The 26,480-nt window shown below is 40.4% G+C and overlaps 3 protein-coding genes across 4 annotated transcripts; 2 read left to right on the top strand and 1 right to left on the bottom strand.

Annotated features, from left to right (window-relative positions):
- Positions 1 to 167: 167 nt before the first annotated feature.
- Positions 168 to 9,427, top strand: LOC136238288 (filamin-B-like). The gene is made up of 4 exons (XM_066028685.1): positions 168 to 515; positions 1,038 to 7,831; positions 8,234 to 8,474; positions 9,280 to 9,427. Exons 1-4 carry the CDS (start codon positions 230 to 232, stop codon positions 9,297 to 9,299), a joined length of 7,341 nt encoding a protein of 2,446 aa, XP_065884757.1. The 5' UTR covers positions 168 to 229; the 3' UTR covers positions 9,300 to 9,427.
- A 24-nt stretch (positions 9,428 to 9,451) lies between these two features.
- LOC136238289 (uncharacterized) lies at positions 9,452 to 21,245 on the top strand. Of its 2 annotated transcripts, none has more exons than XM_066028686.1 (17): positions 9,452 to 9,608; positions 11,732 to 11,790; positions 11,844 to 11,939; positions 13,107 to 13,169; positions 13,221 to 13,334; positions 13,379 to 13,463; positions 13,539 to 13,620; positions 13,670 to 13,805; positions 14,155 to 14,319; positions 14,716 to 14,783; positions 14,832 to 14,905; positions 16,023 to 16,129; positions 16,250 to 16,344; positions 16,395 to 16,492; positions 19,637 to 19,839; positions 19,887 to 19,928; positions 20,222 to 21,245. In XM_066028686.1, the coding sequence occupies exons 1-17, from the start codon at positions 9,491 to 9,493 to the stop codon at positions 21,110 to 21,112; spliced, it is 2,496 nt and encodes an 831-aa protein (XP_065884758.1). In that variant the 5' UTR covers positions 9,452 to 9,490; the 3' UTR covers positions 21,113 to 21,245. The 2 variants fall into 2 exon arrangements, with proteins under 2 accessions (XP_065884758.1, XP_065884759.1); XM_066028687.1 differs by lacking the exon at positions 9,452 to 9,608 and adding an exon at positions 11,035 to 11,337.
- LOC136238292 (monoacylglycerol lipase ABHD2-like) lies at positions 21,105 to 26,472 on the bottom strand. Its single transcript, XM_066028691.1, has 7 exons — positions 26,238 to 26,472; positions 24,438 to 24,772; positions 24,207 to 24,390; positions 23,395 to 23,763; positions 23,280 to 23,349; positions 23,058 to 23,145; positions 21,105 to 21,337 (listed from the first exon to the last, which is right to left on the bottom strand). The coding sequence occupies exons 1-7, from the start codon at positions 26,438 to 26,440 to the stop codon at positions 21,195 to 21,197; spliced, it is 1,392 nt and encodes a 463-aa protein (XP_065884763.1). The 5' UTR covers positions 26,441 to 26,472; the 3' UTR covers positions 21,105 to 21,194.
- Positions 26,473 to 26,480: the final 8 nt, after the last annotated feature.

The raw sequence follows: 26,480 nt of genomic DNA on the forward strand, positions 1-26,480 counted from the left end.
CAAGTTGAAAATACACAACGACGACAACGGATATTTTTTGCATGCAAGTAAGTGCACTAGAGCATGCATGCAGGCATAGATGATGTGCGGCGCACGCTTGAACTGGGCGTGACTCCTGGACGAGTTAAACTGGGTGTGACGCACACACCCTACAGCTGCCACACCCATTTTGTGGCGAGTAGTTTTGGGCAACGCCCTTGCTGAAATTTGAAAGAAATCTACGCACACAATGAAGCAAGTAAACGATGCTTGGAAGAAAATTCAACAAACCACCTTCACAAACTGGGTAAATGATGTCCTGCGCGGCAAGTCGAAGGTGTCTAGCTTCGAAATCAAGGACATTCAGTGGGATCTGCAGGATGGGGTCACTATGGTACAACTGTTGGAATCGCTGACTTCTCAGGGTCGACTTGGCCGCTTCAACCTCAAGCCTAAGCTTAAGCCGCAGAAGCTGGAAAATCTGGGCGTGTCATTTCGCTTCATGGCATCAGAGAAGATCAAGCTAGTAAATATTGGTAAGGAAATAGACTACTACTGTCCTTTTCTTGAATGCGGGAGAGGGGGCTGCACCATACTCGCGGTAGCCTGTATTAATAAGGTTCCCTTAATATACTTTTTCCGGGGCTGCTAAATGGTACAAGTGCTAATCATAAAGGGACCAATGGGATGGAAGCACTTGACCCTCAGATATTGCAAGGTCAAGTGGGTTGCCACGATGAGACCTTGCTCCATGCAAACAGCGGGTAGCTTGTTATATTGTGTAATAGGCATTGGACCCTTATAGCTGCTCTACACTCGTATGATTATGATGTGATTTGGGTTGACGCTTAGAAGCCTGTAACCCATTCAATTACATACATACACATACATAAATTAGATGCAATAAACAAAAATTAACTATGAATATAATTATTACATTAACATAAATCTATAGTCATAAAAGTAATTATCTATAGTATGTCGCAATATATAATAATAACAAACTCTACATGATTGATTCCATGCCAGTAGCTATTACAGTTTCACATTTTGTGCAGGCCCTGAAGATTTGTACAATGGAGAGTTGAAGCTGATTCTTGGCTTGATCTGGACACTGATCAGGACCTATCAACTGAAGAGCAGTGGTAAGGGTGTGTCTACTAAGAATGCATTGCTTGAATGGGTACGTATACAAATCCCTGAGCTGAATATTAAAAATTTTACCATTGATTGGAATGACGGAATAGCACTCTGCACTCTGATGGATAGGATAGAGCCTGGCACATGTTCTCACTACTCAACATTGGATTCAAAGAATGGTCTGGAGAATTGCAAGCTTGGTATTCGACTGGCATATGAAAGGTTAGAAATACCTTCAATCATTAGTCCTGACGATTTTCACAGCTGTGATGTAGACGAGCTGTCGGTCATGACGTACATATCTTACTTTTACCGTCGGTGGACCAGCAAACTGCTCGAGTGGATACAGTCAATGATTCCATACAGAAATGTCCAAAATCTTGGTCTTGATTGGTGCAGTGGCATTAACCTGGTAGCCCTGTGCAATGCCATTAACCCTGGAATGCTAACTGAATGGAATAAGCTTGATCCCCATGAAGGTGTAGAAAATATCACTATGGCAATGAAAGGTGCCCAAGAAACCCTTAGCATCCAACCTCTATTTAAACCAGCACAAATGGCTAATCCTGAGCCAGATGAGATGGCAAACTCCATCTATCTTGCTCGTTTTATGTATGCCAAGGCTATTCCAGTCCCGACCATGGTGCAAGCAAAGGGCCAGGGTTTGAAACGTGCCTTTGTAGGGAAAAATGCAGATTTTGAGGTAGATGCTACAAAGGGCGGTGATGGGTCTCTAGATGTACAAATCACCTGTAACAATGCTAAAGTGGATGTAAACACGCAAACTCCCCAAAAGGGAATGTACAAGCTAGTATATGTGCCTGAAAGGAGTGGGAAAGTTAACATAGAGATCAAATGGTCTGGTGTAAGCATTCCTGGTAGCCCATACATTGTAGATGTCATTGATCCTAGTGGACTGTCAGTGACGAGTAAATATGCTACCGGAGCACAAGCCGCTATTGTAGGTAAGCCTGTTCCTATCGAAATTACTGGGGTAAATGCTACCAATGATTTGCGTGTAACCATTACCCACCCTGATGGCTCTACTGAAACTGCAAAGATGGCGGTGAAGGGTAAAGGAGTTGAGGCTTCTTACATTCCAACAAGGGCAGGAGAAGATGACATTCAAGTGAAGTACTCTGATAGTGAAGTGCCTGGCAGTCCTTTTAAAGTCCTTGTGGTTGACCCTAAGCAGTGCAGTGTTGTATATGAGGACCCTCCTCCAGGCCAGTCAGCCATTATTGGTAAGAAAACAACTTTCCTTATAACTGCTCCTGGTGAGAATATACAGGGGATCATAGCAGAGTCAAAATCTCCTACTACAGGGCTTAGAGAGCTTACATATTCATGCAGAGAGGGTAACATATACGTTGGAAATTATACTCCTACAGAAGTTGGTGACCATTCTGTTTTAGTTAGCTGTGGTGGTGATCCAGTGAGAGGGAGTCCCATGTCCTTGCCTGTAGCAGATCCCTTTAAGTGTGCCTTTACAGAAGGAATTCCAAAGAATATCATAATTGGCAAATCTAAAGATGTGGAAGTGACCACTAAAGGTGCTGGTGTTTCAAAACTGGAGGCTTTCTCAAGTGTGCCAAGTGTAATTGTCGTTTCCCTATCAAAATCTGGACCAGATCGCTATGATCTAAAACTGGAAGCAAAGGCAATTGGAGAGTCTAACATTGAATTGAAATGGGCAGGGGAAACGGTAGCACAAACACCATTCACAGTTCACGTTTGCGATTGTTCCAAAGTCACTGTTAGTGGGCCCGCTCTTTCTTCTGGTAAGGCCAAAGTTTTTGAAACAGTTGAATTAGCTGTACATGCAGAAAACGCTGGTAAGGCAGAACTGGACATAAAGCCAACCAATCCTAGCGGTGACGTGTACATCACGGATATCACAGATAATGGCAATGGTACCTTCCTGGCCACTTTTAAGCCATATGAAATAGGTGCTCATGAAATATGGGTGACATGGGGAGGAGTTGCAATCCCTAAAAGTCCATTTTCTGCTGAGATATGCAAAGCTATAGACATTGGCACATTTACTGCTACTGGAGAAGGTCTATCCAAGATTATTGCAACACACATTAACACTTTTGAAGTGATAAGCACTGAAACAGGTTTACTGAAGGATGGCATTCTTACCCTGCAATTTGAAGGACAAGGTTTCAAATCGGTTGAAGTCCAACCTGGTGGACTTGATAGCAATTGCAGAGAAATTCAGTACACAGCCATAGATGCAGGCAAGGGGAGATACACCATTGAATACATTGTCCCAAGAGAAGGCAAATACAAGATTTCAATCCTTTGTGAGGGTGAGAATATTAAGGATAGCCCATTTGAAATCACCGCCCTGCCACCAGCTGATGCCAGTCAGTGCTTCGCTTTTGGAAAGTCATTAGAATCAGGAGTATGGTTTAATGTTGGTAAGCCGATTGAGTTTAAAGTTGATTCCACCAAGGGAGGTACAGGAGATCTTACGGTAACTGCCCAAGATCCTCAGAAATATGATCTCAACGTGTATACTGCTGATGAGTCAGCTAGAGGTGAGATTATTCACTCCATCAAACTTGATGTTAAAACTGTTGGAGTGCACAAGGTGGCTGTCAGGTGGAGTAGCATCGAAATACCAAAATCTCCATTCACCTTTGATGTTGCTGATCCAAAACTTGTCAATGTAATCAGCATGCCAAAATGCGAGGGCTTCATTGCTAAAGTGGGTGAACCAATCGTCTTTGAAATTGATACTTCTAAAGCAGGAACTGGAGTGTTAGACTGTACAGCACTGGCAAACAGGGATACCAAGGATGAAATCATCCTTACTGAGAAGGGAAAGGGAAGATACGAAGCTAAATACATACCAAAGTATGTTGGATCTTTAGAATTCACTTTGTTTTTCAACAGTGAGAATCTTTTACCCCTTCCTTGGTACTGTGAAGTGGTTGATCCTGCAAGCTTCACTGTGAACCCACCAACACAGTATGGTAAGCAAAAGGAGTATGTCAAATTCACCATCACTGGAATCACACCAGATACAAAGAATGTAAAAGCAAAGTGTGTACATGCTAAACATGATGCAACTGTGAAGATTGAGTTTTCAAATGAAATTGCCACTGCAAGATTCACTCCTAAACAGATTGGAGATTATCACTGTGAGGTCACTTGCGGTGGACAGCATGTCAGTGGTAGTCCATTCATTGTCAAAATCTGCAATCCAGAAAATTGCAAATTTTCTGTACCTCCTCCAAAATCACTACATGTTAATGAATCAGAGGATGTGTTAATAAAGACAGATGGCTGTGGCCCTGGAGAGATGGGCTGTGAAATTGTGGCTGTTACTGGGGGTAACCCAATGTGTCACAAACTGGAATCTTCTGTCAACCTAGAAAAGCTCACCCTAGAGCCAAGCGAAATAGGAACATTTCGTACTACTATTACTTGGGCTGGATACATAATGCCTGGTTGCCCATTTGAGACAAATGTCATTGACGCTAATGCTGTCAGAGTTGAATGTCCATCACTTCAACAAACAAAACTCGTCACTGGCCAAGAATTGCAGTTCTTCATTGATGCAAGGGCAGCAGGTCCAATCACTGCTAACTATTTACACTTCAGAGGAATTGGTCCAAAATCTAGCTACAACGCAACTACTACAGACAACCAGAATGGTACACACACAGTAGTTCTTGTACCTTGGCAAGTGGGAAGAAACTATGCTGAAATCAACTGGGGTGGAAAAGCAGTGCAAGGCAGTCCATTTATATTTGAACTACACAAAGCAGTTGATGTCAGCAAGATGATGCTACAAGGAGAAGGACTAAAGGGTAGTGTTGAAGGTAAACCAGGAGTAGTCAACCTTGTGGGAGCTGATCGTGGACTACTTGAGAAAGGCGGCCTCACAGCAACTTTTGAAAGTACTAATGGAGATGTAGCAACAGTGAATTTACTAGAGAAGGGCAATGGAGTGTACCAAATCACTTATGTAGCCTCAGTTGCCAACCAGTACAATCTGATGGTTTATTACGATAATATTGCAGTGGCTGGAACTCCAGTATGCATCCCTATCCTTCCAGCACCAAATGCATCAAAATGTACTCCAGAAGGAGCACTGATCAGCGATGAGGACTATTATGTTGATGATCCAGTGGAGTTCTCTGTGGACTGTACAGATGCTGGTGTTGGAAAACTGGCAGTGAGAGCTAGCGCTCCTACTGGTGCAACTATTCGTGTGTTCACTGACAAAGAAGAAAGCAATGAAAAGGTCATGTACTATTTGAAGTTTGACCCCAATATGGTGGGTGTATACAAGGTGCACATTACTTGGGAAGGAGAGCCAATACCCGGTAGCCCTTATAGCATCAATGTAGTTGATCCAAGCAAATGCTTAGTAAAAGGTTTACCTTTGAAGAACAACGGAATGGCTGTCTTAAATGAGCAGATCTTGTTTACAGTAACCACTAAAGGGGCAGGCAGAGGAAAGTTGACAAGTACAGTGCAATATGATGATGATGAGGAGGAAATTGTCCTTCACAAACAAGATATGAAGCAAGATCTGTTTGAATTTAAATTTACTCCAACTAAATCTGGTGCCTTTTCGATTCTTGTCAAATATTCAAAGAGAAGTGTCAAAGGTAGTCCATTCAAATGTGAAACATTAGATACAAGTGCTTTCGGGATAATACTCAGTAAACAGAAAGAAGGGTCACTGGTGTGTGAGCCATTTAAGTTTGCTATCAAAGGGCAGCTTCCACCAGGACAACAGGTTACTGCAGTGGCACATGGACCACAAGCAGATGTAAATGTTGACGTAGGCCCACCTCGTGATGATCAGAGAAATGCGTCATTCATTCCATTACAGCCAGGTAGCTATGAAGTGTTTGTAGAGTGTGCACAACAGCAGGTACCAGGAAGTCCATTCACACTACAAGCTGTGGATCCAGGAAAATGCCAAATTCTGGGAACCATTCCTACTGTACTGCAAGTTGGCCAGCAAGAGGACTTTGACGTAAAGACAGTTGGTGCAGGAATTGGAAATATCACTGTGCTAGCTAATGATGAAAAGGTTTGTGATTTGGTTGGAATAAATGTAACCAAAGAAGACATGGACACATTCAATGTTAAATTAGACCCGAGGGCAATTGGAGAAGTTAATATACAAGTGTTATTTGCTGGATATGACATACCTCAAACTCCATTCAGAGCACAAATTTGTGATGCTAGCAAGTGCAGGGCAATTGGAGAAGCAATTGATGAACAATCAGGCAGAGTGGCTGAACCGGTTACCTTCACCGTTGTGGCTAGAGGAGCAGGAAATGGAAAGTTGACAGTGAAACCAAAGGGACCAACAGCTCAGTACGCAGTAGACATACAAGAAGTGAAAGAACAAACATACCAAGTTAGCTTCACTCCATGGGAAGTTGGGCAGCATTATGTTGAGGTCATATGGGGAATTGCACATATACCAAAAAGTCCTTTCTGTATCAGAGTTGGAAACAGAATAATGGCCAATATGTGTAATGCAACAGGAGATGGTCTGAAAAATGCAATCGCTGAACGACCAGCTTATTTCACAATCATATCCAGTGAGGTTGGATTAGTAGATAAAGGATACCTAGAAATACTTGTGAGGGGTATCAAAGAAGCAGCAAAGGTGACAGTCAAAGACAACAATGATGGATCATATTCTATATCATATGTTGCCCCCACAGAAGGAGCTTACGTGGCTTCTATTACATTCCGTGGCAACCCTATTCCTGGAAGTCCATTTAAGATAAATGTCGTCCCTGGACCAGACGCTACAAAATGTCATGCTTATGGGCCTGCACTACATTCGAATGCTGTTCACATTTCTGGTAGTCCTCTTGAATTTTTTGTTGATACTAAGGAAGCTGGTTGTGGTGAGCTCACAGTAACAACTAAAGGACCTGATGAATACCAACCAAAAGTATTCACCTCAGATGATGGAGAAGGTGTCTACAGTATCAAGTTTGATGCAAAGAAGCATGGCCGCTATTTCGTCTTTGTGCAGTGGTCAAAAGTCCAAATTCCCAACAGTCCACTGAAATTGAAAGTGCACCCACGTGCTAATGCTGGAATGGTCAGAGCTTATGGCCCAGGTTTGCACAATGGCAGATTAGGTGACTCAGGAGAGTTTACTATCGAAACAAAGGATGCAGGTATTGGTACATTGTCAATTCGAGTTCACGGTATCAAAGATGCCTTCAGGATTGAAGCTAAACAACAAGGTTCTGATGATCCTCGTACTCTGAAGGCTCACTACTACCCTTCACTTCCAGGCCAGTTTGTAATCTTCATCAGATGGTCTGGAGACCATGTTCCTGGTAGTCCCTTTACAGTAGACATCTATGGTGATGGCTATGATGGCACTCCAAAATCACCATTAAATATGGGTGCATTTCAATATCCTCAACCAGGTGGCTATAGAAGCAGCTATTCTCAGTCTACTGAAGTGAAGTCGAAGCCAACAACGACAACAGAAACGTCAGAACCTAAAGATTATTCAAAGATGACCAAAAAAGAAAGAAAAGCAGCAGAGAAAGAGGATAAGAAGAGAGCAAAGGAAGCTAAGGAAGCTGCTAAGAAGGCTAAAAAGATAAAGAAAAAATCTACATCAAATGAAGAAGAAGTGATAGAAGAGGACGACAGTGCTCCAGCTAGCCCCACTGGCATGGACCAAATGGCCATGCAGCAGGTAAATATCTCACTCACTCACTCACTCACTCACTCACTCACTCACTCACTCACTCACTCACTCACTCACTCACTCACTCACTCACTCTCACACACACACACACACACACACACACACACACACACACACACACACACACACACACACACACACACACACACACACACACACACACACACACACACACACACACACACACACACACACACACACACACACACACACACAGAGGTAAATTTTGAACACATAAATATAAAGTTACAAAATAGTTTACATTTATATGTAGTCATATACATGCTAATTGCTGTGATATTAACATACCTGTAATGATACTAGACCTGATGTGCAAAATTAATATGTTTAAAGTTACAATTACCATGCTACTTATTGTTCAATCCACAGCAAATGATGCAGCAACAACAGTTGATGCAGCAACAACAGATGATGCAGCAGCAAATGATGATGCAGCAACGTGGTATGATGATGTACCCTGGCGGGATGATGCCAATGGTGGGTGCCCCGATGATGATGCCTGGACAGGTAGCCACCTTGCCAGCAGTGTTACCATCACAACAGCAAGCAAAGTCAGCAAGTATGCAACGAGTACACAAGAAAGTAGTAACAGAAGAAGTTGTACAGAAAAGTAAGAATCTATTCCTGAAGGGGGGAGGGGAGGACAAGCCTACGTGAATTGATATATGTTTAAAGTGCTTGAAAGTATTTCACGTGAACCAATTACTTTCCAAAACATGGATGAAGAGGTTCGACTACATATTCGAGTTTGTACTTTACGACGGTGTAAATTTTCTGAAGAAAACCGTTATGAATAAATCAGCATTCCAAAATAAAGACATGTAGTAGTCACTAATTCGTCACTAACAATTCCTGCATTTATCAAACAACCATGTGCGATCTTCCATGATATACCCCTGCAGATAGGTAGAAGAATCTGCTTCTTTAGAATGTTTAGTAGTGCTAAGGACCTTACGCAATTTCATTACTAGGCTTGTCCTACCCCTCCCCCAAAATATATATATATATACCACATACTCTACACTACATTACACATGCACATACCCACACACGCGCGCACACACACTACAAGCATGGCCAATCCTATTATGTGCCTGTGCACATGCAAAGCAAAGTCTCCAGCAGCTATGTGTGAAATACTGTTATTGCTGCCAAGTGAGCCAGTGCCTGTACACTACTCAGGTACCAAGTAAATCTTGTTGAGGCAGGACCAGTAATTTATGTGCCGTGTCTCATGGACACCTAAATACCACTAGGAGAGACATGGTCAGTTGGATATTTGTTCTCCCACATGCTGGATAGACTGGAATAATGCACACAGGCACGCACACACACACACACACAAACAAAATAAGCTTCTCTTTTTATTTGCTAAATTAATGATGTAATTGGTGTCTTTTTTTCTCTTTTTGCAGAGAAACGCAACAAGTACTAGTTACCTCATACAAGATACTACAAGGAACACTTAATGCAACTGTAACTCCATTATATTGTGTTGTGGGTAACATTTAGACATACACACATTATCGCATGTAATCGTATGACAAACGTTATATTCGGTCACGCCCATCTATCGCACGAGACTTACACGCAGGCGCATTACCTGCAAATCAAACAAGTCGTGTCATGGCGTCGCTACAAAGTGACGAGGGACCGCAAGAGGACAATCAATCCGTACCATCTTCCTCAAACCTTGTTAGTGATAACAAGGGGATTGAACCAGTTCAGCGAGACGAGCAACTAGGTCAGTCAACAACCCACAATCACATTGGTAGAAGAAATGAGGTTCATTTTTCTGATTATGGTTTTATATTCATTGTAACATGTTGGTAATACGCTGCCCGTGTTGTTTGTATAGTGTAGTGAATATGACTGACATTACTTAAGGCGCGCTTTAATTTAGAACACTGTCAGTGCTTTTCGCCACTGATGTGTGAGGAAACTCACAGTGACTCTTCGTGCTTGTTCAGCGCGTAAAACAGTCTTCACAATAAGCATGGTGTGGGGTCACTATTGGTAGTGGGCAGAACTTTACTCAAATAGAGGTCTGGTCTAGCGAGTAAACATTTATTAATGGGTGGAGAGGACCGCTGATTGGTACATACCAGCTTTGGGGGTAGGAATTTCTGTACATTAGTGATAGATTAGGAGTGGAGTGAGACTTATGTCATTATATACGTTACTTTATTGTTTCACAGGCCCAACCAGCCTAATTTTTTCATAGGTTGAAAATTATTTTGGCAGCTTTACCACAATAAACTCTTGAACACACATACTAGTATTTTCCAATACATATCTATTGTTCACCTGCAAATGCCATATACTATGGCTGCAAACTAGTGCCATTTGCCCAAGACTATGCCCCCTTAGTTTTCTATTGACCCTATGAGTTGAAATTCTTGTCTGTGAAACAAGATGGAAGTAAACTTTGAAATAGCTAGTTCAGAAAGTGGTATGTAGTGTATGACAGAAGTCCAAGCGCCAATACATGTTTACCAGCAAGGGTGTTGTATGTGAAGCATGGTGGTGGTTGTGCATTACTCTAACCATAGCGGTGCTTGTTGTATCAAGAGTTCATAATATTATAGGGGGGCCCCCTATAATATTATGAACTCTTGATTGTATGAATTTGTATGTATTATTAATACCACGGCAAACTCTAAGGAGCTTGTATGATTACTTTGTCACCACTCAATTAAAAACTAGCGTCATTATTGCACCATTTTGCTTTTCATATAGCTAATGACATCCTCATGGTGAACTATTAAACACGCTACGTTACATTGTGATTGGCCAGTATAATGACAAACTTCCTTGCTTATACAATATTCGATTAAACAGCCATTATCAGGTTTGGCTGTTATAAAGGCTATGATCTGTGTTTGGCAGAAGATAAATGTGACTGAATTTGACAAAACCCGGCTTCGACGCACAAAGCTCCGTTAGGAGATATGGCGATTTTAAGTAATCATTGTGTAATAACTTTCCAGTGCCTACAGCTGTGCAAACAAAATTTGCACCAAGTATGCATCTATTTACTAGCTATCACTGAGTGGGTGTATACATTTCTCATACCCAAAATTAACCCTGTTCTGGGCAGCTTTTCTCGAGTGGATAATAATATCACAGGTGGTAGTAATAGGGTGGGAGGGTGGGGGTGGTGGGTGGGCTTAATATAGGGGTATAAAATGAAGCAAGAAGACGATTGGAATCCAGAGGCCAAGTTTGGGCTCCATGGCCCTCAAATCACTCCAAATTGACTGAGAACACTATTGGCGAGCTCTCTGTGAAGTACCAGCTCACCACACACCATTATCACAAAGCCATGGCCATTCAATGGCACCAATCTCCCACTCGTGGCTTTGACAGGGTCGGAAGAAAGCTGCCACAGAAACCAGACTTGCCAGTCCTGAAGGAAGTACAGTGTGGAATATGATAGTGTATTAGGCCAGCAATCCATTTCTGGTAAAAACGTAAGTTTGATTTTGTGTGTGTGGAAACATTGTTATGTGAAATCCGGTCACAAATGACAAATATTGGCCGGCTTTAAAGCATACGTGATTATCTCATGGTTGGTCCATGCTGTAAACAAGGCAGTCAGGAAATGGTAAACATGTTGGTTGCTCAATTGGTGTTTGCTGCATTCTGTAATGACTTTGAATCAACTCCAATGGAATATATAGAGATCACTGAAAAGGGATTGCTGGTGTGGAAATGTTGATCACAAATCCCTATTTTGGCTGAAAGGATTGTTGTGGTCATAACATTTTCAATTACAGAAAAGTCAAAATAAAAATTTGTGGTTTACATTGATATCTCAACTATGACTTTTTCTGTTCATTCATCTTGTCATTGGTCACACTACAGAGTTTTTGCAACTGATACCAACTGAGGTGACGCCTGAAGTAGCAGCGACAGTTTCCACGGTAACCAGTGGATGTGGTGTGTGGGTGTGGTTAACTATCCCTGTACTATGCAGGTCACATCTGGACCTGTCACCATATTGCCTGGCAACAGTGATGATGCCAACAAGGCTGATATTGAGACCTGTTTGAAACTAAATCTTGATGCCCAGGTGAGTGTTACATTGGTAAGCTAGCCACTGGGAAATGATGTTCCTTTACTGGAGGTTAGGAATTAAAAACTGGAATGGTTGGGAGCATATAACATTTTTGTGTTCTAAATGTATGTTAAAGAAACCTCTGTCCTCTGTCTCTGTAGTTAGTTCTCGGCACAAAGAGGATAACCTCTTTGTTTTAGCAAAAATACCCCTTGTTCTAATTTACTTAGAAAGCCATACCTCTTTGAAAAGTTGTTGCTCAGATATTGAAAGTGGGTTGGCCTGTAGGTAGTTTTGGGAGTAATGCGTTACATAAGTAACGCGTTACGTAATATTATTACTTTTGTGGTAACTAAGTAATATAGTGAAATACGCTATAAAAACGGGTAATATAACTCAAATTACTTTACTTACAAATGTAACGCGTTACGTAAGTAATATAGCTACTGTAACGAGTCTAATATTACGTAATATTATTACTACAAGTAACGAAGTTACTAATCTCGTTAGTTATCCTCTGAGTAATGCCTAGCCACAATGAAGTAACGAGGCCTACTGAATGAAGCTTATTCACCAGCTTCTTACTTATAACCAAGATTTGCACATTGTCCAACAACACAATCATGGCACGTGATAAGGTGGTAGTTTCACACGTGACAGCTTAAGGCTGTGGACACAAAGTAATATAATATGTAATATTATTATAGTTACTTTATTTTATGGGTAATATGTAACTGTAACTAAATAGTTCAGTTGCAAGTAATAAGTAATATGTAACTAGTTACTTTTGCAAAGTAACTTGCCCAACACTGCTTGTGGGTCAAACAATAAAAAGGGAAAAAAACAACAACCAATGTGCATCATAGCTAGTACGTAGCTACATTCATAACACACTGAAGTTGACTTAGTAACAACCACTCTACTGGAGGACCATGATTATTTTGCAGGTGAACACAGAAGGCAGAGCCCATGTAAGGATGGGATGAAGCTTTATGACGTAATATACATGTGGCTCCTACTTTTGTTCCTATTAATGCACACACACTTACAGTATACACAATACTATAGATCTTCATGGTCCATTGTCCTTCTCTGCTTGTTTGAAATTGCATGATACATGCATCACATTTAGAGTAACTGTTGTTATGGACAAGCACACTGACAGATGTACCTACCCCTTAGACCGTACTCCAAGAGCAGCTGTCCCTCATCAATCACGCCCTGGAAGAAAATCAAAGCAAAATGGTGGGTGTGTCATGTGATGTAGTATTATGTCATATTGGATCATGTGATCAGAGAGAGCTACAAGATCGTGAGATGCAGGCAGCCATTCCTAAAAAGTCACCACGGATACATTTCTCTCTGAGGAAGTTCCAGAAGGGAACCTACTTTGTGGACTCTGCAGGATTTGTAAGTAGCCACACCCCATACAGCCACACCTACTAATCCTACAGGGGCCCCCGCCCAATGACCATGTCATGGAGGTACAGCGACGTAAAGAATTGAACTACTATGGCTGCAAATTACTAGGGACTGATTGTAAGTTGCCACTATGACATCATGTGATATCATATGACATCATGTGATATCATATGACATCACTTATTGTTATAGGGAGTAAGGAGGACAAGAGAAGACTCACCAATGGTGTGAGACAACAGAGTATTGAGTTGTTGTCTCGGCCATACATTGATAGGTATTGAGTGTTAGGGTGACCTGATCAACTAGTCAATCCTGTTTAACAGGTTATCCAACACGAGTGCAGTTCAGGAACTGAAGAGACTACAAGAGGAAATAAACCAGATCAGCCAGTTACCAGATGCTGAGCTGCTAATTGTGAACATGGAGGCCATCGACTGGGATAAGATTGCCGACGAACAGGTGCGAAGGGATCACATGATCTCAGTGATGTAATTAGTAAATATAATTGGGCCTGCAGAAACATGATAGAAGGGACATAAAAATTATTTACATTTTTTGAACTTTCAAGCCTTTTCACAAATTGTCCAGTTATTGGTGACCTGACCTTATTAACTTAATGTGGAGGACACCTACATAATCCAGACACTTAGTTAAGGTCCCAAAATATTCCTTAGTACATAAACTGACCTGGAAAATCAGGACACCTTAATGATCAGGACATTATTGGTTGGTTCCAAGGTGACCATATTACAGTAACTGTTTCGTTGTACAGTAATCGACATATTTTTAATACTGTTTTGCCTTTCAGTTTCAGAATTCTCGTACCGGTGCTGATCTTCAGTGCTATTGGCAGAGTGTGCTCCGACCAGTGCTCAACAAGCAGACGTGGTCACGTGATGAAGATAAAAGATTGCTAAGACTAGCTAAAAAATTCTCTGGTCGCCACTGGCAACAGATCTCCCTGGAGCTGGGGGTCAGTATACTGTAGTGTATTTGTGATAAGTGAGAAAAGGTGTAAAAATCCTGTTTTACTACAAATAAATACAACTTCCTCATAAATGGTGATGTCTACAAAGGTGTGAAGAGCAAAATTGCTTTGTTTAGTTCAAATACTAACTTGGGAATATGACATATACAACCCTTTTAGGTTCTCATAAAATTGTATACTTAAAAACTTTTAGGGTGTCTATTTGCCTCTTCAAGGTAGGGTGTCTCTGTGCCTTCAAGATATTTTAGTATGGCAGTTAGTACTACAAGTTAGCCAAACCCTTGTGTCATCAATGAGTTATTTAACTGTCTTGAGGTATCAGCTCCACAGAACATACTAGTTGAGGTGTAACGGGTGTTACTTGTCACGTTCGCTGTTTAGACCAATCGCAGTCCATATGATTGTATCCTACGCTACCAGCAGTGTCTAAATCCTGTGCATCTGAAGAGGTGAGCAGCTCCACTCCCTGTACAAGCTCACATATTTCTTACTAACAGGTCATGGTCGGCAGAGGAAGATGCATCACTTAAAGAAGCTGTTCAGAAACATGGAGCAGGCAACTGGATACTTGGTGTGTGTGTGTGTGTGTGTGTAGTGTAGTGTGTGTGTAGTGTGTGTTGTGTAGTGCGTGTGTGTGTAGTGTGTGTGTGTTGTGTAGTGTGTGTGTGTTGTGTAGTGTGTGTGTGTTGTGTAGTGTGTGTGTGTGTGTGTCTGTCTGTCTGTGTGTAGTGTGTGTGTGTGTGTCTGTCTGTCTGTCTGTCTGTGTGTAGTGTGTGTGTGTGTAGTGTGTGTGTAGTGTGGCCCTGGATGTAACCATATTTTTCACAATCATAATTCCAAAATTTCCAATAAAAACACTTCTTTCTGGCCTGCAAAGTGTATTCATTTTCCACACAAGCAAAAGAAACACTTTAGTAATAGTTGTACTGTACAATATCACCAGACAAGACTATGGTATTGCAGCACAGGCCTATTGTAACAAGTCCAATATAGTGTGTGTACTGTACAGTTACTGGATTAATATCATTTGCTATATACAGTAATCACTTTATTATATGAATTCATTGGGCGCTGTGTAGAGCTGGGCAGTAGTCGAAAAATATCGAGTATCGTAATATTAATTTTCAAATCGTATTGTGATATTTAGCCTCTACACTATTGTGATAGACGTAACACTTCTAAATGACTAATAAATGGTTCAATTCATGAACCATATCCTTGTCATTTAGATACTATCGCGATACATATTGTTATCATGATATTTTCATTACTATCGATCGTCTTGTAAGAATTTTGCTATCACTCAGCACTAGCCCTGGTGTATATACAAAGTTCAGATAATATATGAAGCTCACATGAGCCTTGTTCAATTACTCTAATAGAATGTACACTTGGACAAAAATACTCTAATAGAACAGTCATTTCTACTGTTTGGATAGCGGAATGTTCGGTTGATTGATGGCCAGTCCAGGCTGGATAGTGGAGGGACCACTGTATCACTAAATTACAGTAAACCAACCACTCCAAATTTAAAGACTCAATTGAAAAAAAATCATGTTTATTGCAGCAAAAATGGCCCCACGTTTTTGATTCTAAAGTATCTGTTATAGTTAGAGCCGACACAATGTGTAACACTTTGAGAAATAATTCTTGTTGACCCATACCATTATAATATTATTACATCACAGTTGCCTCGGAGATACCAGGTAGAACAGGCCAACAGTGTATGCATCGGTGGCAGAAGGCACTCATGCCGGGCATTAAAAAGGGTCGATGGACAGCTGAGGAAGATGAGGTGTGTGATTTATTCATGGATCACCTTGTGACTTGTTCGTGAGTCACCTCGTGACTTGTTTATAGGTCACATGTGACTTGTTCAGGGATTATGATGCATTTATATTGTTGGTGTTTACAGCAATTGAGGCTGGCAGTAGCTACATATGGGGCTGGAAACTGGTCCAAGATTAAGCTTGGGGTGCCATCAAGAACAGACGCCCAGTGTAGAGAGAGGTGTGTCCACATCACCTCATGCTGTCACATGTCAATCACATGCTCACCAGGTGGGTCAACGTACTGGATGGTAAAGTGAAGAAGGGAGAATGGACGAGGGAGGAGGATCAGAAGTTGTTACAACTGTGTCAGGAATCCCAGGATAATGGTATATGATTTGACTATACAATATTTACTGGTATCTCTGTCTATCTTACAACGGTATATACCATGGATTAATGTACTGTACAACACGAAATTTAGACAGAAAACAAGTTGTTGTTGTGCTACTTCTAAAACCAGGCAGTTATATAATATTTATTATTAGGTTTCTGTTTTGCAAATATGCACACTGTATTATTAAAGTTATTGTAATTTCGTATTTCATAATTGGTGAATTATTTAATTCTCAAATTATGTTGCTATGCATTGCTAAGGAAGTGCTATTCAAACAAACCATTTTTAACAACACAAGTATAAGAAAAAAAATTTGGAATTTTAAGTTTGATCAGGGGTCATAAAAAGTAGGGAAACGAGGGAGGTCACCTACACCCTCCCTTGTTTCTCTACTTTTTTCTATGGTCCCTAATCGAACTTAAAATTCTTAATTTTCCTTATACTTGTTTGTTTACTTTTTAAATCAGGCACGTGCCCACAGCTGGCACTCATACTGAAATTGTTTTCATAAAAGTGTGTACCTACCTCCTATCTATGTTTGTCTATATGCACCCATGTGAGTGCAGAATCGTTAATGATGAAAGCAGCTTGCACGAAAAAGTATTAGCAAAATGAAGTTTCTGCACAGGTAAACCTTGCTCTGAGGTAGTTTCTTTTCGGTGGTCTGAACTAACTCGAAAATGAGGTGGCCATTACGCTTAGCTTTCATCTATTTTCAACTCATTACACAGTGTTACAAATGAAGAACAGTATTAGAAGTAGCCCCTGCAATCAATCCAGTTACCATGGACAATGGACCTTATCCGCAATGACATCATGATTGACAATGTGGCCATCTTAGTGGGGGAAGTTTGTCACGTTTTCATCTGTAGTAAACAAAGTGAACTTTATTTGCGGTTTTCACAACATGGAATCTTGGGATAATGAAGGTAAGAGACCAGTTAGCATAATGTGGCTATGCGAAATAATTCCAAATGAAACCATACCTAAGTTTTGATATGCAGCGTGCATTTGTCTTGAAAGTATGTATGCCTCACCTTCCTCCTTGCTGCTGTATATTAACGTTACCATAACTTAACGCCATCTCTCTCAATACAACTGTGTACAAAGTCCCCCACTATCGCTGCCATTTTTATGTTGTGACATAATTGCACCATTCTTACAAACATAGGGAAGCCATGCATTGCGCTACGACGAATTGACACCTTGGGCTGTCAGCAAAAAGAAATGAGACACAAAGGAGGACAAAGGTAAGTCCATGATGTGTGAATTGCACATGTATGGTATGCCAAAAGGCATGTCTCATGTCAAACAATGATAAAATCAAGCCTGTAGCCTTGACCATTATCAAGTTAATGCTTGTCTGAAGGCATCAGGCAGGCAGTTATTAATTTTAGTCAATAGATAATTCCATTGAATAAAAATATCGTAACAATCTATTGAAAATATTTAGAGTTGTACTGAAGGCACTTTTGGGCTTGGTTACACCTAACCAATACTGCCAAGGCACTGGATGGTATTGTGAAGCTGGTTTTGGGGTGATATTTTTGGCCAGAAAAACTCTAACCTCCATGATCCCTAATATATAGTACAAATGTACTATATGATATTACGCACAGACTTCTCTTTTATAGTTCGCCTATCATGTTTTTTCTGTATATTCTCTTCAAACCCTTAAGGCTCCCCTTCATTTTTGTTTGCGTATGTAAGCGACATATCTCCTTTCAAGTAGAAGGGATGCACTTTTCCTTGTAGCCTGCTATGGTGTTTTCAGTAGAGCCCAATGAGAAGGTAGTTCACTAAGTTTGTAAGGAGTCTGTATTTCAAACCGGTGAAAAGAAACTGCCTCGGCGCATTATTTTAAGTTTAATACGGGCTTCATTTAGTGTTTACTTCTCCTAGGCTGACTGCTTTCTTCACTGAAAGGATTTGCTCAAGTGGATGCACACGGACAAACATAGATAGGCACACACACACACGCACGTACGCATGCATGCACACAGAGAGGAGAGGAGAGGTTTTTACGAAAGCAATTTCAGGCACATGCACACAGCTGGCTGTCAGCAAGATTTTTTAAAAAACTTGACCAATTCTCACTTCATTGGCTTTGATGAATTAACTGTTGATAATAACCATGTATCTATATCACTCACTTTTAAAGTATAATAGTTGCAAATTCTGATTTGTCATATTCACTTTTTCCTCCATCAAAGTTCCTCTAGTATCATTCAGTATGGTAGTCATGACTACAGCTTTAGTCAATGTGTTCAAGTTTAACTACGGTCACACTTTTTTTTTTCCTTCATTTTTACACACCTTTATATCACCACCTTTTCACAATTCTTTTTTTTTCTTTACAAGGTTTTAGTGACCACCTTATAAGCTTTTTTAAACGTTTATTGTAGTGTCCATACTGAAAACCTTTTATGTTCAGATATTGGAATCGGTAATTTTTGTAGCCAATATATCAGTTATCGAATCCTATACTGCAAGTAATCTGGTGATCAAGTCACTATCTGGTCTGGTCTACATTAAACACTAGGGCTGAAACAATCATGGCTCTTTAGTATTTGAATGCAGCATTTACCCATACTTATGTGACATGTTTTGTAACATACACCATATGTGACTGGATCTGCAAAAACTCAACACAATTTTTTGAATTCCTGTTTATATAATCCACATAGCCTCGTGCATTCTCTGGCAAAGTTTCAGCCTCATATGCCGATAACTTTAGGAGTTCATATTAGCAACAACAGAAAATTTGATTTGTACAGCAAGTATAGGGAAAATAAATTACAACAACAGTTGTAACATACAAGCAGAATGACACATGGAGTTGAAATTTGCACCATCATGTTCATCATGAGTTGGGGAATCGATTACTGTGTAAGTTTTTTCTTGTATCACCTTTCTTCACAAAGACGAAATTTGTAAAGAAAAATCAATTGCATACTATCGTTTTGACGTGATGTAAACAAATGCCAATAATTTCTGTATCCTTATGTCTACTGATAAGATTTTCAAACTATAGAAGTTTTGCAGTATTGTCTTAAACAATGATAAATTTCTATATCATGACAATTTTTTATCGTGACACATATCACTTTTCTTCATCACTGCTTGTTATCACTAGGAGGGTTGTTCAAGTGGTCGGAGATAGCCAGTAAGATGGCTAGTGGACGGACGGACAGCATGTGTTCCCGACGATGGGCACAGCTCAATGAAGCCAGTGAGGTGACGGAATACTTTGCTAAGGCGATGAAGAAGAATGCTCTCATGATGCCCCACCTAAGTCAGAGAGGTCGTCGTCGTAGCAAAACAAAGATTACTGTTGAGGTAAGAAGTTGTTGAGTTAATGTTACTGCCATCACTCCTGTTGCTAGGATATGGATGATGATTTTGTGCCTGAAGAAACAAAGCAGAAGGTACGGTGGTTGTGAACATGTAACCTCATTATCTTAACCAGTTAGTGGTGGGTGGTACTTGTCCATATGAAGCAGGTGGCTGCATCAGACAGCTTTGTGGGAAAATTTCATAACATTTCCAAAACAATAGGATTTAGCACCTTGTAACTAAATCACTCTGTGTACTGGACCTCTGTATAATGAAACTAAAAATTTTGGCCCATATTTGCTGCGGTAAAGCAGTTGTCCTCCACAGTGTTTATCCTTGTTATAGAAGTGAAGAGTTTGTTAAGATGAGGTGTCACTTGTTACAGATTGAGAAATTATCGGTTAAGGTGAACAAATGGAAGAAGCGTCAAGCTATGGGTCTACCTCGAGGTGGTCGACCACGTAAGCCCAAGACAGAGGATGATGACGATGAAGAGCCGGAGGCTGAGGTCGAGATGAGTGATGAAGCCAGTGATCAAGAGCTAATGGAGTACAGCATTGTACAACATGATATTGAAGATGTTGTTGAAGACCTTGAAGATCATGAAGAAGTGATTAGACCCAGTAAGCCAAGAGGGCGACCTAAGAGACATCACTCGGAAGGTACCAGTAACCATGGCAACAAGCATCCAAGAACTGCCAGTGTAGAGGTAGCCTTACCATCAGATGTTGCCATAGCAAGCAACTACAATATGGCCACCTCAAGTAACAGTGTGATGTCTGAAGTTGTTAATGTTATACTAGCACAAGTAGCAGCTCAGCAAGCTCAACAGCAGCAACAACTACTTGCAGCAGGTAGCAGCAGCAATGTTGAAGTGGTATCAGGACCAGCACTAGCAACTTCCAATGAACTGATAATAATTGAGAATGGTTTAGACAGTACGAACACAGTTGAGGTGTGGGCAGGTGGTGAAAACAATGGTGCTAATATTACTGGTGATGTTAATCAAATCCTTGAGAGAATTGGAGTGGAGCCACCGGCTGGAGATGCAGCTACTGCTGAAGACAATGTTGTTGTAACTGAGGCAACCACAGAGATCATATCACAAGAGATTGTTGAAGAAGAAACAACCACAAGTGAGGTTACCATGGAAACTGATAATGGTGCATTGCCAAACACAGTCAGCACCGAGTTGCCAGACAATGATGTTACTACTAGTGTAGGGGAAACCCCTGACCCTGCTATAACCATACCTACTGACACTACAGAAACTTGACTCACATCATTTTTTTATAACAATATAATAAACATTTCTTTCACTATTATAGACAAATATCATGTTGTCATGTACCCAGTTGTTAACATTGCAGTATGGTTGTGCTGTATTCCACAATCAGTCTATCCATCCATGAAGTTGTCCGAGGTATAAACATGTCTGCTTCAAAAAAGCCAAGATGTCCGCCATGTTCAGTTGAGAGGAATATTGCATTGGGGTTGTGTTCTATTGAGAAAACAACATCATTTGCACCACACACTTAAGATGAAGTTGAACACAGTTCACATGTCACACCAGGAGCTTATGAGCCACCAAAGGCAGTTCAAAAGCTCCTGGTCATCCCAAACAACTGTTAAAGGACACTCCTTCAACTTGTAGAGTAAAAATATCCTTATCCCAGGCTCTTGACATAGTAAGTTAAAGGTATAGCTACTATTACTAACTGTTTTGAAGTATTGTGTAGTAGAAAGGAAAATGGGGGTGAAACTCCTACCCCCCTCAAACTGGCTTGATACTTAGAATGACATCTGATAGAGGATACAAAAAAAATCACTCAAATATCCTAGCAGAGCAGTCAAAACACTAAATTGTTTACACTCAGTATGTCCTGTACCACTTCACTAAGTGTGTACACATGCTACAGTATATGCTAGTGGTAAGTTCCATAGATGGGATGATACAGTATACCCCAACAATATCATGATACAATTATAATTGTGAACTACAAAGCAGTACATATGTCAGCATCTCTTAAAAGACAGACAGGAATATCTTTCTCTAATTTAACTCAATATTTTGGTTTGGTTGTAAACTGGCCTTTATGCCAAACACAGATGTGTAAATACTGTTCAAGTTGATACATCCGATATGTTGCAACACACAATGTTTAAAAGTTGTGGTTGTACCTGTAACACTCCCTTGTGTATTACGATATGGCAATGTATTGATTATCATCCCATCATTAATAGCAGCCTTATTAATACAATGTAAATACTCTAATAGAGCGATCATCATTCTGACTGACTGGTCTTGCTTATCACCTATTTACAAGTATCAAGAAATGCCAAAATTTTGAGCATTTGAATGTTGTAGTTCACCAATGGTTGAAGCTATGTATACTAAATTTTCACCAATTCCTTACCTTCACTAAATAAATAAATTTCCTGTTCTTTTAAACTTTATTTTGTTTTACCGAAGTTGACTACCATCATTCAGGGCTCAAAACTAGAAGGGAATTTACAGCAAACACCACAGAGGTGTTTATCCAACACCACAGAGCTAAATAGCCACACTCAGTCATCTCTTGATTGGCGAGGACTCCATCAAAAGCCCTAAGACCACTCGTATGGCCCACCAATGGGCTTGGAAAAGCAGCCAGCAACTTAATCCTGGTAGATAGTGAATTAATGTAGCTTTGTTTATGGTTAAAAATCAGACTTGTTGTCATAGAGATTGGTATTCTCAGGTAACATTAATATACAAGGCCACAAAGTTGTAATAACTGTTGATTAACATAATGACATAATGATGTTGATGGAAAGTTAATAGGCTATAAAACTACTTAATGCAGAGTTGTTCTCATCTGTAAGTGGGAAAGTGCAGCTGAAATAACAATGATTTGAAAAACTATTGAACAATAGGGCACCTGATGGTCCCGATGTATCCAGAATAGATGATGAGATCCAAAAGAGTAATCCATTCCAAAACAGGACCAGAGAAAGGTACAATAAAGTTTCATTGACTACTGTATTAACAGCTTTCAGTAGCCTTCTTGAGGTTCCTATCAGGATAATATGATGGAGGGTGGAAGGGAGCACACCACCACAAGTACAATCTAGAACATTGTAGACTACAATTGTTGAGGACCTACATTCTTACTCCATAATGGGTAGTGATAATGAAGATAGAGGCAAGGAGAAGGTGTAGGTGGTGGGGACACACTTACTAGTATAATCATTTGCTATTGACAAGAGACACTCCTTCACCAATGGGTCATCCCTGGAATTGACCAGTAGTAACGGTAGTGATGTAATCTGTAATGACACCATGTGATCCAGACGGATCATACTGTTGTATACATACACATATAGAGACAGACATGTGTACGGACTCACATACAAACACATGGATGGACTCACACACAGACACACATCGATGACAGACAGACCTTATCCAGTAAAGGTGCACAAGCTGACCAGGTGTACAACTCATGGACTGATCTGAACCCCATCACTCTCCTATTGGTGGTAACCTAGTAACCAGACAATTCAAACACACCTCACCTAGTATAATATTCATCAACTTCTTGTATCATTTGTGCCTTGGAGAATCCCTCCACATCAACTGGCTCACATGAGCTACTGTCAAGGGGAAACCCATTGCTATCACGTGATGTAATAAGCTCATGAAAACTTCTGTCATTGGACGAAGGTTGGTCACTTGGGACTTGACTACTCCCTGACAACAACAGTTTCAATTTTGATAATAATTTGATGACTTTCATTGGAGAACTGTGATCCTTCTGATTGGTTAAACTGGTGGTATCCAATGGTAACACCTGGTGTCTGTGTCGGCTAATAATATCCAACATTCCACTGGTGACACCAATGTTGTAGAAGCCATTCCAACCATTTTGAGTTGAACACAGAGCCCTAGGTAGAGCACAACAACCTCATGTTATTGAAATTCATGTACACCAAACTCCTTATTTTTCCCAGAATACAGATTCCAGGTACTGACCTTATCTTTGTGTACACAACCCACTCTGAAGTCATATAATGGTGGGATTGTTATCAAAGAGCAAAGGAGGTCAAATAGACAGGCTATAAAAGTTGTTTCCACAAACCATAAAAATGTATACAGTTGGATCAATGAAAAATGTCATTCATACACATTTAATGGATGAATGTTTTCCCAAGACATACTGTACAATGTAACTCATGTGAAAACACTTGGTAATATATTTACAAAAGGCTTAAGTAGTCAATCAAGTTTAATGTTACCAACACACAAACCAGGGATGCTTATTGCATTAAGCACATCTACAAAAATATTTCTCAGAGGTGTGCTTATAAACACACAGACACAGACTAACCTTACAGGGTCATACCCCTGACATATCGATAGTGCACACACAAAATCATTCTGCCTCTCTGGCTTCTCCGCTAGAAACCTTAATAAAATATTTGCTCCTAGTGATATCCCTACTCCAATGAATTTACACTGAGGATACTGTTCCTTCAATTTCTCATACATTAAGGTGAGGTCACCAATACCTCCTGTGTGTGTTGTAAAGTGATCATGTGGTCATGTTAGGGTGACATACCATAAGAGAAGATCCTGCTACCTGTTAGAGTATGACCCAATGCTCCAACATGATTCAACACTGCCACACGGTACCCATGTGATGTAGCATGTTGTACTAGGGACTGGATGTAGCGTGCTCCACTGTGACTGCCGATACCCGGACAGACAATCATGATGTGTTCTCTGGTGTCTTGGTTGGGATGGAACACATCATAGTAGACTGTGGTCCCATCTACTGCTACAACACTGTGCCTGTCTGATTCCACACTTCTAAGGTTTCCAAACCGCCCCCTCATCCCATACACCAATGTTTGAACATGTCCAAACCTGCCCCACAACAGAGGAGGCGTGTACCTGAGATGAACATTAACCAGTGACATCACAAACTTCAGTACATAAACTATTTGTACCCTCAAACCCCAATGGTCTCAGTCAATGTCCAGATAAGTGAATTATTTTGATAACTGAAGCCCATAAATTGACATACAGCAAATACTCTAATAGAACATACACCTGTACTAAAAATTTAAAGAACTGAGAGTCTACCATACAAGTACCTTATATACCTTATAGCAAGGCTAGAGATCTTGGATATGTGCAAAGTGTATTGCAAAAACGCTAAATTTAAAAAAAATAGATTTACATTAAGATCACAAAAACAAAATAAATTTATTCTTGATACCTCTGCTATAATCATATCGTAAAAAAAAAAATCAATTGTGTGCGGTGAGGCCACACATCTCCTGTTCAACTGAAGTCTTGTACTAGTACATACACACACATGATGATAACAAAGAACTCTTATATAGATGTGCAGGTAATTGCTGGATTTAGTTTTATGGTCTTCCTTCACAACTAAATTAGAACCAAAAACCTTCGCGATTGCCTGACAGCTCGACAAGTGAATACATCCAGGTAGTGATATGATCAGTTGACTATGTAGTCAGTACAACTAATGCTTCATGTATACACTACAGCTGGGTAACAATGTCAATCTTACCTCACAGACTGACAGATGTAATCGTGATGTAGTACATTAAACAATTTCTCAAAAGGGGCTTAAGCACAAACAACGTTTGATTAATGATTAATGTAGAACCTCAAATAAGGTAAAATGTTTACAAGTACAAATGTCCACTATTTGTCCAGTAAGGTATTAACACATTGTCAGTACCTGAGTGATACAGGCACATTGATATTACTGATTTTCACACTGATAATTACTCAATCCAGTCTTAGTCTCACGCAGACAGACCACTATTTCAGTGCTGGGGCTTATCGATAGGAGATTATAAGTGCCCAAGCTGAAAAGGGTCTCCAATAAGCCAGTTGTGACAGCACCTCATTTAATACTTCGAGACTGTTGACTGATTCAAACACGTTTTAAGTTGCCAGTGCTTATAATTAGAGACTCGTCGAGCAATCAGCCTATCGACACCTCAAATTCCTACCGGGTGCTGTCACAACTGGCCTATTGGAAGTGTACCACACCCTTTTCAGTGCGGGTGCTTATAGTCTCCAATCGATAAGTCCCAGCACTGAAATAGTGGCCTGGCTGTGTGAGACAAATCCAGTCCGTCAATAAACATTTCTCCATGAACGCAGTAGTGTCCTGATTATCAAGGTGTCCTCATTTTCCAGGTCAGTTTATGTACTAAGGAATATTTTGGGACCTTAACTAAGTGTCTGGATTATGTAGGTGTCTTCAAGTGTCCACATTAACAGGTTGCAGTGTAATGGTTTGTTTCAGTAATTTAATAATTTCCCGAGTCAGGGAGAATTTCACCAGATTCATTCACGCGTCACACATTTTGCTTACTTCTCTTGTAGTATCTTACAAGCTTCTATCACCTTCTGACAGAGTGGGGAGTTGGGCTGGTAAGAGAGTTTGGGTGGTCTCGCGCAATTCAGATCCTTCCACACATAATAACAGAATAATGTACTGACCAACACGGAGAACTTCCAGTGGAACAAATACAAGCACAACAAAACACCAGCAGCTAAAAGAACTGCGGGCAGCATGATGAGGCAACTTACACACTAATTATAATTAATGCACGCT

This window comes from Dysidea avara, chromosome 11, assembly GCF_963678975.1.
Source record: "Dysidea avara chromosome 11, odDysAvar1.4, whole genome shotgun sequence".
NCBI lineage: Eukaryota > Metazoa > Porifera > Demospongiae > Dictyoceratida > Dysideidae > Dysidea > Dysidea avara.

Excerpts from the sequence above, each read along its gene's own strand:
- LOC136238288 (XM_066028685.1), top strand. The coding sequence starts at position 230 with ATGAAGCAAGTAAACGATGCTTGGAAGAAAATTCAACAAACCACCTTC. Across the intron at positions 7,832-8,233 it reads ACCAAATGGCCATGCAGCAG|CAAATGATGCAGCAACAACA; the intron begins GTAAATATCTCA and ends TTCAATCCACAG. Across the intron at positions 8,475-9,279 it reads AGAAGAAGTTGTACAGAAAA|AGAAACGCAACAAGTACTAG; the intron begins GTAAGAATCTAT and ends CTCTTTTTGCAG.
- LOC136238292 (XM_066028691.1), bottom strand. The coding sequence starts at position 26,440 with ATGCTGCCCGCAGTTCTTTTAGCTGCTGGTGTTTTGTTGTGCTTGTAT. Across the intron at positions 23,146-23,279 it reads GTGCACCTTTACTGGATAAG|ATTACATCACTACCGTTACT; the intron begins GTCTGTCTGTCA and ends GTGTCATTACAG. Across the intron at positions 21,338-23,057 it reads AATAGCAAATGATTATACTA|AACACAACCCCAATGCAATA; the intron begins GTAAGTGTGTCC and ends TTTTCTCAATAG.
- LOC136238289 (XM_066028686.1), top strand. The coding sequence starts at position 9,491 with ATGGCGTCGCTACAAAGTGACGAGGGACCGCAAGAGGACAATCAATCC. Across the intron at positions 13,621-13,669 it reads TCTCGGCCATACATTGATAG|GTTATCCAACACGAGTGCAG; the intron begins GTATTGAGTGTT and ends CCTGTTTAACAG. Across the intron at positions 14,906-16,022 it reads AGCAGGCAACTGGATACTTG|TTGCCTCGGAGATACCAGGT; the intron begins GTGTGTGTGTGT and ends ATTACATCACAG.